This window comes from Larus michahellis, chromosome Z (genome assembly GCF_964199755.1).
Source record: "Larus michahellis chromosome Z, bLarMic1.1, whole genome shotgun sequence".
NCBI classification, from domain to species: Eukaryota; Metazoa; Chordata; class Aves; order Charadriiformes; family Laridae; genus Larus; species Larus michahellis.
The window spans coordinates 83,368,639-83,387,298 of NC_133930.1; the positions used below are offsets into that span (position 1 = coordinate 83,368,639).

Consider the following 18,660-nt stretch of genomic DNA (forward strand, 5'->3'; position numbering starts at 1 on the left):
TTTAAATAATTCAAAGGTTAGCACAAGTGCTTTTGCATGTACAACTCAGTGACTAAAATAAAATAAACGCTTATGATTTTCTGCAGAGACAGAAGACTTCTCCAGAACTGTCAGTGAAGCAGCTTTCATAGCTGAATTCATTTATAAATCACTGAAAGAATAATAATAAAAGTAGCAACTCAGAATGTATTCCACCAGCCACAGCCATTACAATTCGACATTCTGTGATATGAATTAGAAACAGATGATGATGTGTGACATATATGAAAAGGCATGTAGTTAGTTTAGGATTTAATTTATACTTTTTTTGGTTAACCAAATAGCCTTATTACATTCTTTGGTACACCACTGAAAACAATCAGCTTATTGTAAGGTTATACATTGATATCTAACACGTGAGTTTTCAATTTATTTGAGACTTTATGTCTTTAGTTGTACAGTTAGCCTCAACGTTGCCCCAGAAACAGTGCAAACTCAAAAAGAGAATAGAAGCAGCATAAAAGAAAGGTATCAAGACTATTTTTTCTAGCACAGCAACTATTTCAGTTGCATGTTTTTATGTAGTTAGTATCTGTATATGCTTATTTATATAGAAATGAGCTTTAAAAAAATTTGTTTCCTCTGAAACACTTCCATAGCTGTCCTTTAAAAACCTGAACCGTCTGTACATGCTAAAGAAATCAAGATAATGAACAAGAAGTGCTTAGATAAAATCGAAGGAGAATTTTGAAGTTTAAGCCACATTTATAGCATTAAATAATTTGACATTACAGAAGCCATCATTCAAAAAAAATAGTGCTTATGTGCAACACCTCTTTTTGGAAAAAAAAAAAAGGAGCTTATTTTTCAAATGTATGTGAATTAAATCTCCCCTCATAAATACACTACAGCTGTTTTTGTTTTCAGCTTCTTTTTTTTAATAATGAAAACTTTTAAAATTCAAATATGTTTAGCTATACCTGAGGCTACGTATGGTGTGCTGGTGAATGACCATGGTCTTACTCAATAGAAACTGCAGATACCAGGATTTTTGAAAATCATACTCTTAAATTTCACTTCAATGAGCCAATAGGTTGTTTTTCCAAGAATGCATTAGGTGACTTCCCTGTGTGAATTTTCACACTTTTAAAAAATCCTGAAATGATGTAGCCGCTTCACCAATCTGGAACAAATGTCTTGAAATTAGCCACTAGAGGGTGCAAATACCTATCCTCCTCAACACAGGCCAATCACTATTTTTGTGGTCTTACGGTTCTTATGCCTAATTATGTTATTTGCTTGTAGAAAGCATTTACAAAGAAATGAAACCTGAATGTCAGAGCTGAGCAGAAGGGAGTACATGATTATTATATAAGGTTAAGGCTTAATCTCAGGTCAAATCATTATGTCACTCTTGGGTAATTACAAATATTTAAAAAAATTTCAAGTTTACTGTAAATGTTTGTGCTATAGTAACTGGAAATAAAAAGCATAAATGGCAAAATACAGCAACATCACAATATAAGTGTTTAGGTTGGTCTTTAGTCGTGAAATAAAATGCTATTTAAGGAAATAAACAATAAAACATGAACAGTAGTCTTTACTACACTACTGAGAAAATGTCATGGACGCAGAATATTTCATTTTAGCTACATAGCAAAGGCATGAAATATGTAGTTCCTGTTTAGGAAAATGGAGCTCTTACACATAGTAAATATGTGCTGATATGTTGTATTGATATATTTCAGATTTGCTATTACTGGGGAGAGTGAAGTCACTGTAGAACAATAAAATAAAGAAAACACTGCTTACCCCAATTGACTGAGGGCAGATGGTGGCATGTTATGTAGGTGTTGCTGTTGCCAGCCAGTCACAGAACCAAGATGAAGAGCACTGGCTGTATTAAACCCAGAGAGAGATGATATATCTGCACTACTCAGAGAATATTCTAGATTTGAAAAGAGAAAAGACAATAATTAAAAGAGAATTAAAGAGGAAGAAATTAAACAGTAACTAGCATCGTAATTTTCACATGTCATTTTATAAGCCTTTTAATTTTAATTACACCAATCACATTAAGTTGCAGCAGAAAAAGTAGATCTTCCTCTTCCCTCAACTCATTAACTTGGGAGCAAATAATGCACTAATAATTATTCTCTAATTTAGGAGGGCTTCTCTGGATCTGGAAGATCCAAAGCATTCTTAGCCTGTATATCCACCATAACTACAGATACATTCGCACACAGGCAAAGACTTGAAAAACCTAATAATATTTTGGTTACAGTCTTCCTTGCAGAACGCAGCAGGCAGCCTGTGTCTGAACAACGCACGTCTCCTGTAAGAGCACTGGATCTGTACGCCAGCATGCTGTACATGTACACACAGCAGCAGTGTGCAATGGGACTGGAAAGAATCTCTTGAGGCTTCATTTCTAGTCTCTCCTCTCTCCCAGGGAACCATGTCGTAGCCCACGAAGTTATTGAACTGTGCTTTGAAGCTGATGAAACTGCTTGCTCCCGCTACCCTTACGACATTAGGAAGGGGCCCTCAACTACATGAAATTACCTGTTGCATTAAGAGGATTAAGAAATGTCTTTTAAGTTACATTTTTTATTAAAGCAAATAAAAGAAAGCTATCAAAGCAGTCTTTCATTCGAACAAAACAGCTAACTTTTAAATAGATACATCTGAAGTTAGTGACAGATACAGAATAAGTAAATGAAGTGCAGAAGTGCATCAGCTATGAATTTTTCAGTTTCTCCCAATGAACATTAGCTAATTGAGTAGTACCAAGATAGAATTTGCCAGCATCTTGCTCCCTCCCCCCCCGGCATTACGCTTGCACCCATACTCACCAGTACCATATGTTGTTGAGATGGCTGATGGGTATCCTCCCATCCCTTGCCCTGGTAGAGTAGGAGTTGCTACGGAAACCACTGGAGTAGCCAATGACTGAGCAGACTGGGAGTTATTTATCCTCTGATTCTTTTAAAGTAAGTAAAATAAACAGATTATTGACTGGTTTTAAGTCAGTTGAGTGTATTAGCTTTCTGGGTATGTTTTGTGCATGAGAAATACAGGCTGACACAAATTTCTAGAAATTAATCATTTAACATGTGGCTTTTATGAACTCTGCCAACCCTATCATTTACAAGCCTTCAAGAGACCAGTTGTCACCATAGTAACCCATTACATCAGTATCTCCTAGGTAACTGAACTAGTAACAAGTAAGATTGCTTTTATTGTGGGTAGAAGAACAGATCGTGTGAAAAACAAATGAAGTATGTAAACTCCATTCCCATTGTTTTCCTTTTCACTCAAATGAAAAAAAAAAAAAGGGGGAAAAAAAAAAGTTGAAAGAAAAAAACCCCAAACCCAGTCCTACTGGCTTTTATGCTTTGAAAGTGAGGGTCACCCCGAGATTGCTGAGCACTGAGCTCTTACCAGCAGATGGTGCTCTGACTACTTCGTTTTTGTGCAATAAAACAAACCTCCAGAGCGTTAGGTAGCTCAGCAGTTACACGTTTATCTTTAACTCCGGGGCGGTAAGATGTTGAACTGTAAAAATTGCACTAGAGGACTCTAATCCTGTGAGTGGCAGGGTAAAACGACCAGAGAGCCAACAAAAAAATGCCACGAGGCCGAGCCGTGTTCAACGGCACAAGTTTACATGCTCTCAAAACACCAGCAAGCTTTATTGTAGCATGCATAATTTGAATGTGCGCAACAGCCTGCACCTGGCCTTCCATATTGCTAAATTTCAAAACTTATGATGACCTTTTTGTTCACAAAATAGTTATGGTAAAGTTTTCCATTGTATTTCAACAGTTCACCTACACAAGTATCAATCGTACCAAAGAACTGATTTTCTTGTATCAATCATACTAAATAACTGATTTTCTCTTCCTCATTATTAAGATGAACATCACTACCACTTACCAGAAGCAGATCAACATCCTCAGACTGAGTGCATAGGAAAGGAGCATTAAAAATTAGTGAATATAAATATTTACCATGATGCAGATTTCTAGCCTAGGGAATAGCTTCACCTTATAGGGGCAGCAAATTTAACACTTTCTGAGCAAAGTTTGGAAAAATAACACTTCATAGAGCTCCTCTTTGTCCTTCTAATGGGATGTTTGTTTCAACTGCGAGGATAATCTACCCAGTTTTCAGAACAAGACTTTCTCTAAGAATTCATTATTTCTTCCACAGCCCCAGTGGCTGCAGACTGTGTTGCTATACCTGGCTTCAGGAGACCTGAACATTCACAGAATCCCCTGGAAAGTATCAGTTTTAAGGACCTTGGAATAAATCACTTGATGCAGACAGTTTGTCACTGCCTTGGTCGACTTTGAGCATTGCCCTGTAGGAGACTATTTGTTACTTATCCTCTCAGGAGGCAGCATCACATTTATGGTGTGGGGGGGTTAGTTTGATGTGCAAAGTTAATTTATTATGCGTCAAGCTAAAGTAGCCACCTTGGAAGTTGTTTTAATAGTGTCTGTTACATAATGGGAAAATGTGTTTGTAGTGTCATTTAAATTTACCATTGAGAGTCTTTTTAAATTAAGCTCACTTTTAATGTTAAATCACTCATGAAAGATTTACTTACAACCACTAACCAACTTTCGGAAGGGAAACACAAGATACGCACATGACACCTTCATGATTCAACCTTTTAGCATAATAGCCTGCCTAAATTTTGTTAATCCTGGCAGGAGATACATCAGTTTCTTGCTCCTTTTTATGCTGCTCTATTTAGTACCTCTTATCATTACAAAATTTGGAGCTCACAGTGATAGAGTTCAAATTAATTTATTTGTAGTTAATCTGCCATCTGCTGAGAGTCTGTGTGGCTAAATATTTAAGAAAAAACATAGTAGGTTAGGAATACTCAGGGTTAAATTCAGCCTTTATAACAAATCCAGGAAAGGTTCTTCCAGCTACTGGGAAAGAGAGTGCAGAAGTTTAGACTGTGCAGGACACAGTTCCTACTTTGCAACTCAAGAGAAAAAAGGGAGGAAGTAAATATGACTTCATAAAAGCAATCAAACAGGCTCTGCCTACGTCCTCAGCTCGAAGTCAAGCCTTAAGGTTAGACAGAAAGACCAAACAACCAAGAATATGGATTGTTATTCTGCTGATTTTAGCTGCTTGAGCAGGCCTTGAAATTCCTAAATATCTCTTATCTGAAGGACATAAAAAAAAAGCTTTGAAAATGCATTACCACTGATGGCATTGTGTTCTTGCTGCCAGGTGGAATAAGCACACGGAGATCTGGTTTACGGTTGTTCATTCCCAAATTCATTGGAGGCGGAGATTTTGCTTGCATATTCTTGTTCAAGTTGCCAGGTGAGACCAGCAGACCTGGCGAGTTGCGGGGGTTGCCATATCCATTTCCTGTTTAGGTAAAAAAAAAAAAAAAGAAGAAAAGAAAAAAGAGAGAGAATGATTATAAAGTCCACTGCATTTCTTAGGACTAAAAACTAAAAATGTCTAGTAAAAAAAATTCAGTGTAAATACCGGTGCCATGTAATGTATTTTTATAGGAAAATACAACACATGACATATTTGGAACAACTGGTCTTAAAATGCTTTCTCTCATGGCAGCCAATATCCCCACGATGTGCTGAAATTAATTATATGACTCTGTTTACAGTGCTATGGTATCTACCACAATATACTGTGCACTCAAAGCAGCCAAGATCTAACGTTTGCCTTACAAGAGAATCAGGAAAGTCAGACAATCTTATGGCTTAAAAAAATGTCCAAGCTCTGCTGTGTTTTCTCGACAGCTACAGAGGATTCTGCCTTGCCTGACTCAGCCCTTTCCAGGTCATGATTTTGTTTTGTTTTTAAACAAAGGATGAGTATAGCAAGGATATAATTTCCAGAAAAGGCAGGGGGAGGGCTAGGAAGATTCTTCAAAGATTTTGGCTCTCTTTCACCACACTTTTTGGACCTGATTCTGTCAACACTAAAGTCAATGGGAGCAAGAGCATAACCTTATTTGGAAAATACCACCATATCTTTCATCTTCATCTCTCTGCTGCTTTCTGCAGGCCCCAGGAACAATTCTGACAGGCAAACGCTTCATTTGCCTTTTTTAGAAAAGGGTTTCCTTCTCTCACTACGTAGCAATGACAACTGTATATCCGTAAGGTTACTAGCCTACCATTCCACTGAAAATGAGACCTTCCTACTTCATCCACCTAATTTTACCTCTTACCCACACAAAGTCTGGGGACAGAGATGGCTTTTTAGTGTAGCCTTGAAATTCTGTCTGCACAGGCTCCAGAGAGATACGGAAACTGCCCAGTCATAGAGAGGGAATAGTATGAAAATGAAAGAGAAAACTTTCATGGCTAAATGAGAAAACTTCCATGGATAAATACCAAGAACACAAGGACACAACCTAGAAATAGTGTGGGAAGATGAGCTAGTGAGTGTGGCACAGTCCTACGAGTTAGATGCCCTGGGCCTTCAAATTTCCTTTGTAGTCGTTAAGTCAGTGGAAGAACTCAGTATCTCACTTTTTTTCACATGGGAAATGGGGTTTACAGCCCTAAAGGACGTAAATGGGTAGAACTAAATTTGAGAAATTCCATGAGGTGGGTATCCATGGGTATCTACGAAGTGGGTATAAAAATGACAGTACTTGAGAGCGAACCTGTCTTCTAGTTAGGATAATGAAGTGCGTCCAAGCATGATTAACGTTGTATCACGTTTTTATCTGCAAGCACATCAGCTAATTGTATTTATAAGATCATCAAATTCATGGGAAAAAAAACACTATGTCAAAGGCTATTAAATGCAAAAACAGCACTTCAAGCTCTGGCAGACCCTGAACTGTGACCACTAGGGTTAGGACACAGGAAAAGAATCACAAAGTGCTTGACCTGTATTTGTGAGATACCTGTAGTCGTAGGTCTGGCATGGCTTGTTTATTCACATGCTTTTTATTATAATGATCTCACAAGCCTTTGCAAAAAGGAATTAGGATGAAAACTTAGAAACACTCAGATTACTTCAGCAATTTTGTATTAAAATATTTCACATAGTTAATCTGCTTGTTTATTTCCTTAATAATATCTTACAGTTAGTGAGATAAAATGAGTTAATGAAAAGAAAAGTGTATTTTACACTTATCAAGCTAAAATAGCAGGACACTTTTAAGAATTTTCCATTTTGTGTCAGTAGGCTTTTTCTTTTAAATGAACGATTGCTCTCAACATGGATTTGCTACATATTATGCTCTCCTTAATGCTATGTGTTATGAGAGGCAGAGAAATAAGAAGGGGAATTTGAATGCACAACAGTATTTTCTTTTAGAAACTGTAGTGTCTTTTAAAAGTTGATCTTTGACAAACTGAGCACTGAAAAGCAGTAATGATGTGGAGGAGTGATCAACAGAAGAAACTGAAGCAAAAGTAGTGTTTTTCTGGTGCTGGTTTCATACAGGAGCTATTTTACCAACAGGAAGTATGACTGCCTTGTGAAATCTGTTGTATGACAAGCATTTGTTCAGAGAGTGAAAATGAAGCTGTTTGAAGAAGCAGTGTATTTTTTTTTTTAGTTCTACAACACAAAACCTGAGATATTTAACAAAACACCATGCACTGTAATCTATATGTTTGTTTCTATGGTTGTGATTCAGAGAACAAAAACGCTTAAAAGAACGAACTCCCATTTTCTACAAAAGATCCACTAAATATAATTTTCTATTAAGAATTAAGAGAAAGAATGCACCCGTATCTAACTTCAGAAACTTTCGTCCGAACTTTACATTATTTACCTACTGATGTAAAATATTCTGAGCAGTGGTAACATTTCTTACATTTGTATTTTTAGAACATCAAATTATTTTTAAGAACTACTGCAATCTTCTCTTTACCAGTAGATTTCTGCTGTTCGTGGCATATTATGCCAGCTAGCATTTTGGAGCCATATAATAACCGTTCCTCTTTCCAGCCACCAAATTGTTATTCTTTGGTATAATGTGGATTCAGGAATGTAAGACTGTGGACCTTAAACCAATGATACAGAAACCCATCATTTGAAAATCAATGATGAATGCATGCATGCGGTTTACAGTTAAGAAGAGTCTGCATTTAAACCAGCTCTTTAAACCGTATCCTCTTTACTCAAAAAGCTGTGGCCTCCTCTGAGGCAGCTGTCCCACCTTCAAATAAATCCACCGAAGAGAATGGCCTCATTTACATTCAGAGGCAAAAAGATGTATAAGACTTCTAATATACAAATTAAGCCTTCCTTCATCCTATACTTTAAAATTACACTCTGCCTGGACAATTATCAATTTAGATGTGACTGTATGCAGAACATCGCATTCCACTATCCACTTGAAAGCGCAAAAATTATATGTCATGTATGAATGGATTTCCTGATTATAGATTATAAGAAAATGAAAAACAGATGGATTTTAGAGCAAGTTGGCTTTACATTTTTATTTGGTTAAAAGCCATATTTTTGCTGGAATAGAACATTCTTAAACATTACGGATATAACTTGTAATGTATAATGAAAATAAAAACAGTAGATGCACAAGTTTTAAAGGGCATATGTCAGAATTTGTAATTTTGCAGTATTTTCAATTCAAGAAGTTTTCAGAGAAAATAATTTTTCCTCGTGTTGTTTGTTATACTGACTTGAAGGAGTAAAAATATTTTACAGAGAAAAGAGCTTGTTTCTAGACAGACCTAGTGGAGCAGCACGTGTCATGAAATGCAGTGCCAGACTTTGTATTTGGACTAATGGCAGAATACGAAGACAAATGCTTTCTGAGCATAGAATGCTCTTCTTTGGCATGTTCCCACATTCTGCAATTAGGCACAAGTGCCATTGACTTTAGAAGGCATTCTGTCCAAGTACTGACTGCATGATTAATGCCCGCAATATCACGCTTTAAAAACACCCAGAAAAGTTATTTTTGTACACCAGTAGTTAGTCAGTTAAGAAGAATTAGTAAAAAAAATATTCATTTACTCATGGAAACTTACGATTTGAACTATGTTACAAATTCATGTACTGCTGTCTTAATTGGTGACTTCCGTTTTAAGATGTTAAGGGTACAAGTAGGGTACAAGTGTATTCAAGACAGGACAGAGAGTAAAGTTTACTTCTCTTCTTTCATCCCTCATTAGTAAGACCTGTACTTTACAGGTAGTTTTGGTCATTGGTATTACAGTGATTGCAAAGTGGCTGCAATTCTTGATATTCTTAGAGCCAAGGCACTAATTCTGTACTGAGCATTAAAGCCCGGAAACTTTCCCCGTGTTAAGACAACACAAATGAGGGAAGAATAATTTAATTTCCATATCTCTCAGCATTCTTGAACTGCGTTGTCATGATTCAAAGTCTTAAGTCTTGAAAAATTTGAAAATTTTTGTACTTTGATTGCCTGAAGTTTTGAACCTGTCATGTCCCTACTTGTTTCTTTTTAATTTGTGATTTCAAAAATATAAAAATATACTGAATGAAAAAAACTCTATGGGAGTTCTAGAAGAATGAAGAACAAGACACTCAATTTATATGTCCTTTCTTTGATCTCTCTTTCATTTACTCTAATGCTTTTCAGTGACCATATGGGTTGAGAATTTACAAGATTTTTAGGACCCTGGGATGCCTACTTCCCATTAATTTTTACAGGAAAAGAGCTTTCAAATTCTCGAAGGAGTTTCAATAAATATTAATGGCCATTTCAAGTTTCCAACAAGGATATTGAAATTGTGGAAATCATCATAGTTCTTCCACGTAGAATATGTACATTCTATTTCATGGAGGTTTCCTGTGTCTTACTGGGTTATGTTAAATGCACATCCTGTATATATGACATTATGACTGGCCACCAAGCCTCTCAAAAAGAATTATTGAATTTAGAATGAATCTATATAAACGTGAGAGCCAACTATGCTACAATTTACCTCCACTGCAAAATATATGTGTGTATAAAGAATCAATGCAGTAATAGAAATTTTGCTAATTTACACCCAGTTTTGCACTCTTCAGTTCATTCTCCCACATTCTGGAGGACTGGTTATTGTTCCTAATAGTAATTAAAAGGCAATGAAAGGGTTTCTTTTTATCTCTTACGTCTTATGTGTAAATTACAGTAATATGTAAAGTAATACGTGTAAATTCCAACACTAAAACCAGTGTTGGAACAGGCAATGGTTTACCACCCACAAAAAATAGATACCAACAATAAAGCACTAATGCCAGGAAGCTGTATACTGGTGTTCACCTAAACATAATTTTAAAAAGAGATAATTGAAGATTCTTACTCACATATTGCACGCCAGTCATTTCACTGTATGTGACCTCTACTAAATGCAAGCGGTAGAAGAAAACCAATCTGCAGATACGCTTACCCAGAAAAAAAGAAAATCTTTACGTTAAAGTAGCTGCCCATTCCCACAACATTACACTAATGGACCTTCTTTACTGAATTACTGGGAGCCAGCTCAGACACATGTAGTATATAAAACCTACTGACTTCGTGTGAAAGAATTCTCAAGCATCTTGTGAAGTATCAGCTCCTCAGAAAGAGGATGAAAGTGCTGTGAACTCATAGACATTTGGAAGAATGGGAAGAGAATGAGGAGAAAACTACCTCATTAAGTCTTCATTACAATTTTAGAAACTAATGATTTCGAAATAGTATAAATAAAAAGTTAGAGATTCATACAAGATTCCTCCAACACTAGAAGACTACGCTGATATCCAGGTCTCTCTCTAACTCACCCATTCTTGCCATGCAGGTTGTATAACGGTTAATGGGAAATTCTTGCTCTTTAAGTCTAAAGCTATGGAAAGGGCTCTAACGGCATTACAGCTGTCCTGTGCTGGAACAAAAAGACAGTATTTGTGAGTCACTAAAATATTGCTAATACCGTACGCCATTTAGGTGTACATAGGGGTCACGTGCACTAGGACTGCACAAAGCTAAAGGTTATGCTGTGCATTCCATTTCAAAGTTCTGTGTTAGTGAGATCTCATTTTGGAAACCAAGAAAATCTCCACTGCTTCCACTGCAGCGGCGGTAAATGGTCTCATAAAATTTCCCAAGGGAAACTGTCTCTATGATTTGCTTCTATATGTAGTATATTGTGAAGAAAGTAACTTATCTATTCTGTAGCTCACATTTTTCAGTTTTGCCATATCTCTGGGCATAGAGGGTTGATACCCTGGCCCATCCCCATCCTCATCCCGATGGAGGTGCGTGATGCCCAGGGCTGGGTCAGCCCCTGGCTGCCGCCTTGCCTGCCCTGATCCCTGGCTGGGATGGTGAGATGGGTCCTGGTTGAGAAGCCCTGCCCTGCCACCCCCAGGAACATTTGCTGTTCCCAGCCTCCAGCTGGCCCAGGGTGTCCTCGTCATGCTCCTTTCTTGTTCCTCATCATGGAAGAATTATAAACCAACTCTTTCTCTTCCAGTCTTCATGCCAAGTAATGCCAGTTACCTTCATGAACTGTTTACATGGATGAAGCAGTCAAAATTGTGTCTAACCCTTGGGCTAGTGCCATATAACATTTGGAACATCCTTACAATCTACTCTATGTGGAGTATTTGCAGGTGCACACAACTATTGCTGAAAAAGCGCACGTGTGTAACATACTGCAGCAACTGGGCTCAGATTTCTTTTGGGACAGAGATGATGCTTCTCAGGCAGAAGCTGAAAATAAAGAAGTGTCTCTTTGGCCACTTGACAACGCAGAAAACACTGCAAAACACATTTCTGGAAATCTAAGGACATGCTATGAATCAGGGAGGCTGGAAATCTGAGATGCTTTTTCAGCCAAATGGAGAAATAGATGAGTTCACCTAGATGTAGAATGAACATCCATGAGAACAGAAACCTGACCTGTGTATCACAGACCATTACATTTCATGCAAATACTTTACTGCTGAGTCAAGTGCATAACTAAGTACATGGCAAACTAACCTGATCACCAACACTGCGGTTATGTTTTGTTGCTATAATAAGATCCATATTTAAATGTTTCTAAAGCAGTTCTTGAACTAACTATTCTCTCACTTTAGCCTAGGCGTTCACACCGTAATAAAATAAGTCTAAAGGTGGCACCTGACTGTCTACAGAATTAGCCTGTGGCTACCCACATAAGGAACTGTGAGCAACCCTTCAAAGTATTTCTTATTGCAATTAGGTTTCACAGGCTGCCGGCAGATCTTTCAGCACATCTCTGGGCTCTCTCCTTGCAGCCTTTGGAACAGGGGTATATTCACTCACTCACAGGCAGTGAGGGTCTGTCGCAAATTCTTTACACACTGAAGGAAGGGGGAGTGCTCTTTCTTCTTCAAGGATGATCACCCTTATTCCTCCCTTTCTTGCTCAGCAAAGAAACAGAGCAATTAACAATCCAAGTCCAGGTCCTGTTTGTGGGTTTTTAATTTTTCAATACAGTTACTTTTGTCATTATATATTCTTATATTGCCTGATCATAGCATCTTACTATTTACTTTCATAATTCTTTAATAGCACCTCATTTCAGGAATGTCAGAGCATATAGCTTTAATGCAGAAATACTGTCTTTCTGTTTACTTCTGATTGTATTGGTTCATTTCCACTCCCACAACACTATTTTCTTTTAACACGGTTATTTATCAATAGCTATGCTCATCTCAAAACCCATATATTTCAAGTTATCTTGTTTGGCTTGAAGCAACTAAGTTGTAATTTTTGAGAACAATCACTTAAGAAAATCACACAGTGTTCTTCAGTTTTGTGATCTGTAAGTATTACATGTCTGTAGTTCAAACACACGGGCACCGCTCAGTGAGCCTGAGAACGATACTCCTGTGCGTGATAAGTTTTTAAGGCACAAAGCGTCAGGGATCGGACAGTCACTTAAAAGTGGCTTATCGTGGTAAAACAGCCACCCTGCCCCTGCCCCTGTCGCTGTGGCTGCCACCACGAGGAGCAGGCACAGTGCCACGTCCTCACTCCCTGCTCGCGTTCGCAAAGGGTAGTCCAGGCTCTGCGCTAGGAACACAGTCATCTTCCACGCTGGAAGGGTTTAGTCTACTAGGAGAGCTCAACACCAACATTGAGGCTGGGTTTCAGTGCTGTTTATCTGAAGTTTAGCTTGCATAATGGCTTTTCCGAAAATCTCGCCGTAAGTAGCACAAGCCTAATCTCCTAACATGTGCGGGATGCGCAAATCTTATCTGGACCGCACCTGTGTGAAATAACCCCCGCTCCAAGATATGTTCTCAGGACTTAGCAGATCTCTTGTGACTATAAGTTAATTCAAATTTCAGTAAAGCAATTAAACAATGCATTTTAGAAGCATGTATCTTCCTTCATCTTGTGCGCTAGCTGACAAGATGCTCCATTCTAGTCCTGTTTATGCAAAAATCAAACAGTATTTTTTCTTTTTTATATGAGCTGTTCTAGCATGAGAAGAAAGGAAAAAAATCTGACTTAGGTCAGAAGGAAAACTACATTACTGAGAAATATAATCTTTTCTGAAGATATGTAGGAAAAAGATATGAGCCTGGCAAAAGGAGAAGACTCGTTTCTCCTCCTGACTGCCTGAGTGAGAGCCTTTGAAAAATTATCTGCTTTTAACAAATTGTTTGCTGCTCACAAATAATTTCATTTTTTGGGTGTTTGAAATCAAGTATCATTTTTGAGAAAAATGCTTTTTTAACAAAAAAAATTTCAAGACAAGGAGTAATTACAATTATAAACCAAACACATTATTTGAAAATGTACTTTCTTCCTTCCCCAAAGAAATTTTAGAAATAACTGTTAACATTATTTTTTTTTTCATAAACATGTAGCTAAAGTTAAATCATTGATTTTTGTAAAATGCACAATTGTTGAAAACTGAAGAATGCATAATTTAGAATCCAATCTCAGGAAAGTTCCAGGACTACATATACGAAACACAAATTATATACACTTAGATTTTTAACTTACCAATGTTATTAGAACAGATATACACAGAAAAGGCAAGTGTTTCGCACATAGATACTACTACTTAGATTTGTTTTGAAATTTAAGCAGTTGCAAAGAAAAGGTCAGTAACTAAGCCATCCCTGTCTCCTCTGGCTTTTATTTCTGGCAGACTGTTGCAACTGTTATCAAAGTAAAAACCAGCTTGAAAGAGATTTGGAAAACAAATGGCATCTATGGATTGAATATCTTAATTGGGGAATCATGTTAAAAGTTACAGGGCAGGGGTCACATTAACTTAATATTGCCAGGAGGTTCCATGTGCCGCTGCAGTCCCAGCTTCAAGAGGTTAAATGCATTTCTTGCTTTGTTTCTCAGAGCAAAGTCATTGCTGCATTCCAGATCCAGGAGCCATCAACTATCTCTTTCAGGACTCAGGACAAGCATGAAATCCAGATGCTTGCTAATTTGCAATGCCTTCTTATATTTTCTGAGTTTGAACAAGAATATGGATTGCAGTGTGCAACAGAAGACAGTGTGGTGTCTTAATGAGCAAGAATGTACAGACAAAAAACCCAATGAAATCCCTGTCTCACTGAAGTAAAGCATAAAATTCCCACATGCTTCACTAGGATAAGGATTTTATCTAAAGAATCCAAATTATTCTTGAGGAACATTTGAAACTGCTTGTCATAAAGGAAAAGAAGTCAATCACGCCTGTCTTTAAAATCCCACTTACAAAGAACCACAGTTTGTATGACTCACTCAATTGTTCATTACATGTGAACTTAGGGCTTTCTCCCTTTCAATCCTTTCAAGCTGTCTTTTTATAAATACAAATATTGAGACACTGCTGATTAGAGAGACGATGAGACAGAGAATAACTAAATAAATTACTAAGTCAACACTAACACAACTGATAGAAACCTAATAAAGGCCAAATTTTCACAGATTTTCATTGAGGTCTACTCAGCATATACTTACGTGTATCTCTTCAGTGGTAAGAGGCCACAGGAGTTAGCTGAAACTACACGCATCCAAGCTTCGCGTGATAGCCGTTACAAGATTTTTTTCATTTTTACATGGACAGCAGCATCTGTCCTTTCAAATTTATTCTTAAAGTTTCACTGATGTGATTTTTACCTGTATGAACAGTGTCTGCATAAGCTGTATAAAACAGAGCAGTTGCTTAGGCAGAAATAGGACCTAATTTTGAGAAGGCCTGCATTGACTGCCTAGACAGATATGAAATTCAGGTACTGTTTGATAGACTATTTCCTTCATGCTATGTATTAGAGCTGTCAAGCAAGTTCTAGTGCTCTTCCTGCTTTACCACTTAAAACACTGAAAAGTATATATGCTCCTTATATAGAGGAAAGTTTGGAAAAGGAGCACTTAATGGCATAACATGAGTGGAAAAAAGAGAAAAAAAAAAGGAGAGCTGTTGTGTTTTTCATTTCTTATCCCCCTCCATGGTTTTAAGCCAACCTGCCAATTTATGATTCCTTATTGTTTGGATTTGGCACTATTGCATCACAAACTCTGTTATGAATGATTGCGTGTTCTTTCTTTTGGACTGTAAACTTCCTTGGACAGGAACTATTGTTTACTATACTTTTGTACCGCATCTTGCCCAATCTTTGGATCAGAGGTCTGTGGGTGACTGCACTCATCGAGTAATAAGGGAAGGGCAATGACTTATCATCTTCTCCCTGGCAAACCCAGTCCTAACAGGTTGCCCATAAACTGTGGTTTGGGAATCGTTGTTCTAAGCTCACTTGTTTATTTAGCATATTCCACACTCGTAGCCTAAGAATTATCTTCTCTTGACTATGCCAAGCATGATTTCAGGGAACAGTGGATAATATTTATGTAACCTTCTGATATTTTATTTTTAATTTTTAGTATTAGTTTGCTTATTTATATGTATGGTTTCAAAAGACACTACTGTAACTAGGTGCATTTGAAATCCTTGCTTATTTTTGGTACTGCTTGTAGGCTTATTTGGGCAGATTGCTTCTTTTTAGTAAATCACTCTTTTTTGAGAAGATACAATCCAGATTGCCTCAACCCTCAGGGTTTATAAATTACCCCCCCACACACACACTATTTCATATATTCCCATGTGGCTTGAAATACTAGCATAATATATAATACATTCACCCACAGTCACTACATGACCAAGAAAAGAAAAAGGATCAGGAAAGCACTAGCAAATTATGATATTGGCTGGCAGATCCAGGACCTCATCCCTCAGAAGATGAGAAGGCAACTGTTAGCTTGTGGTTAATTTCCAGAAGAAAATGACTAGCTGCTGATTTATAGGTAAATATGGGATTCACTTATTAAAATGACATGGATGAAATTTTCAAAATGCACTACTGATCTTTTCAGTTTCCAGTGATTTTAAAAAACAGATTTAAAGGCAGTTTGACGAGGCTTGATTGAAAGAGATCAAGCACTCAGCCCCTCTGACAGCATTTATAGAGTCCCACATACTTTTGAATACCCTGCTCTTTTAGTTCAATATTAATGTTAAGATGGATACAGTACAAAAATCAAATAGTGAAATAAAAAAATTACAGAAATGAATAAACAATTAAAGCAAGTATATTTTTTATTATATCCATCCTGGATTTAAAACTTGAGATTGAATTTTTCCTTCAGTTTTTTAATTATAGTGGTTTAAAATGTAAAGAAATTCTGTTGATTTAGATGGGCCCATTCCATTCAAAAGAAAACTTAATTATAAAATACAAAATGTCATAATCTGAAAATCATATAAAAAATGAAAAATATAACTCAATCTAAAAATATAACTCAGTTTGAAAATGAAAAGTTTAAAGTACAGTAGCAAAGGAAGATGTCCCCCAATACTGTTGCATTTTGATTCTAAAACTATTGAAATATTTTTGAAATTTTAATCTTTTATCAGGCTTTCAACATAAATATTGAGGCACTGAATAAAACTTGAGTTCAGATAATTTACAGTACTAAAACTTGGTAGATATTATTTATTTGTGGTCAAGTTACTGTTAAGTCATTTTGTTAATGACTATGGTCCCTAAAAATTAAAAGAACTTCACATAGTCTATTATATAAATAGGTAACATGTCACTTAGTCTTCATATTAGCTAGAATGGTTTTAGAGCATACCAATTTGGGTCTAAAAACTTCTTGTTCTTTCTTTCAATTAGAACCCTCTGGTTTGAGAGAATAGTGCCAAAGACATTGCAGTATTTATAAGTTAGCAGCGATACTAAATGTGAAATTTACTCCGATTTTGTTGGCAGTTGTTCGTATCACATGATAGAAACTATTCAATCAGTGTTTGTCTACGAACAAATTTACTTTAACAAACCTGAGATAACCTTGGTTTAACTTAAAAATATCACCAACGGTATTTAGTTGTGTAGGGTAATAAAGAAATAGTCAGCTTTTTTAAGTTCTATTTATGTCTTGGGTTGACTCCCAAGGTAAATTGTGGATGATTTCAGGGTTATTACTTGAAATAATCCGAACCAACAAAATAACATACTTCTCAAAACACAGGCTTAACTAATCTTTTTCCATTTCTGATATTGCAGTTATAATGTAATTTTTTATAATGTAATTTGTTAAATTAGTGCAGAAACTGAGGCCTGGTGTTAGCAAGCCAAAGTAGTTTCATTTTACAATAGCAGAAATTAAGCTTTTTAGACTCTTCTTCTTCTTGGAGTATGTTATTTTGAATATATGCTATTTTTGGACACTGCAGAAAAATGCAAATTCATAATGTTCTAATTTGGCCAGAAATATGAACCCCAACAGATTAAACCACATGATCATGCTACCAGCTTCTAAGATGCCAAATAGAAAAAAAACACAGAGGTCTCTGTTTCTTGTGAGGAATGATGAACAAAGAGAACTTTTGATGTTTATTCTTCTGCACCCTAAAGAAAAAGGACCGTCCAAAATAGTGCCATTGTGGAATGATGCAACTAAGACAGAGGATTCAACCTTAGAGTGACCTTTTCATCTTCCTTGAGCCCTGTATCAAATTCTTCCTACTGCTCTGCATTTAAGAGATTTAGAAAACACTTCTTTAATGGTGTTTAAAGCTCTTATTGCCAGATAAAGAACAAAGACTATTCATACGATTAAATATTTATGATGCATTCCTAGCAATGCCCCTCATATATATGCCCCTCAAATCAATTGCCTACTCCAAAGTTACATCGCTTGAGAGCTTAATGCATAACACTGCGCCCAGCAAATACAAATTCTTAATATGTGAGTAAATAATCAAGCTATTCCTCTTCCTATGCTTATATATGCTTTTAATATATTTCCAAGGGGGAAAAAAAAAGTATTTAGAAAGAATACAAATTTTCAACTAGCATATTGATATACAGATTTTATTAAGCTCAAGTATTGCTAAGCCAAATGCACGGATAGAGGAACTTTTATTTTAGTACGCATGCCTTTTAAAAGAAAACATTGCTTTCTTTACTAACTGCTTTCCACCGTCTTTTTAAAGGACCAGGGAAACCAGTTAGAGGCAATGATATTTCTTAATAAGCCAGAAGAGGGAGCCCCTTAATAGGGCAATCAATTTCCTACTCGAGTCCCTCTGCTGCCGTTCCTGAAGTTTCTGCTGTGTATGAGGTTAAAGTAAGAAGAAACGCGAACATCGCCAGAATGAATCTTTCTTTAGCAGTGTTTCGCAGGCTAACAAAAGATAATTAACAAAACTGTAA

At 36.6% G+C, this 18,660-nt stretch overlaps 1 protein-coding gene across 50 annotated transcripts in view; it reads right to left on the reverse strand.

Annotated features, from left to right (window-relative positions):
* The window catches only part of MEF2C (myocyte enhancer factor 2C), a 139,169-nt gene that overhangs the window by 7,870 nt on the left and 112,639 nt on the right, over window positions 1–18,660 (reverse strand). For 31 of the 50 annotated variants that reach the window (XM_074570746.1, XM_074570740.1, XM_074570744.1 and 28 more), the window contains 3 exons: window positions 5,210–5,382; window positions 2,835–2,964; window positions 1,792–1,927 (listed from right to left, as the gene is read on the reverse strand). In XM_074570746.1, coding sequence (XP_074426847.1) covers window positions 1,792–1,927; window positions 2,835–2,964; window positions 5,210–5,382 — 439 coding nt within the window. Of the gene's footprint in view, window positions 1–1,791; window positions 1,928–2,834; window positions 2,965–3,918; window positions 3,943–5,209; window positions 5,383–18,660 lie in introns of all 50 variants that reach the window. The other 19 variants (XM_074570721.1, XM_074570729.1, XM_074570755.1 and 16 more) reach the window with 1 other exon arrangement.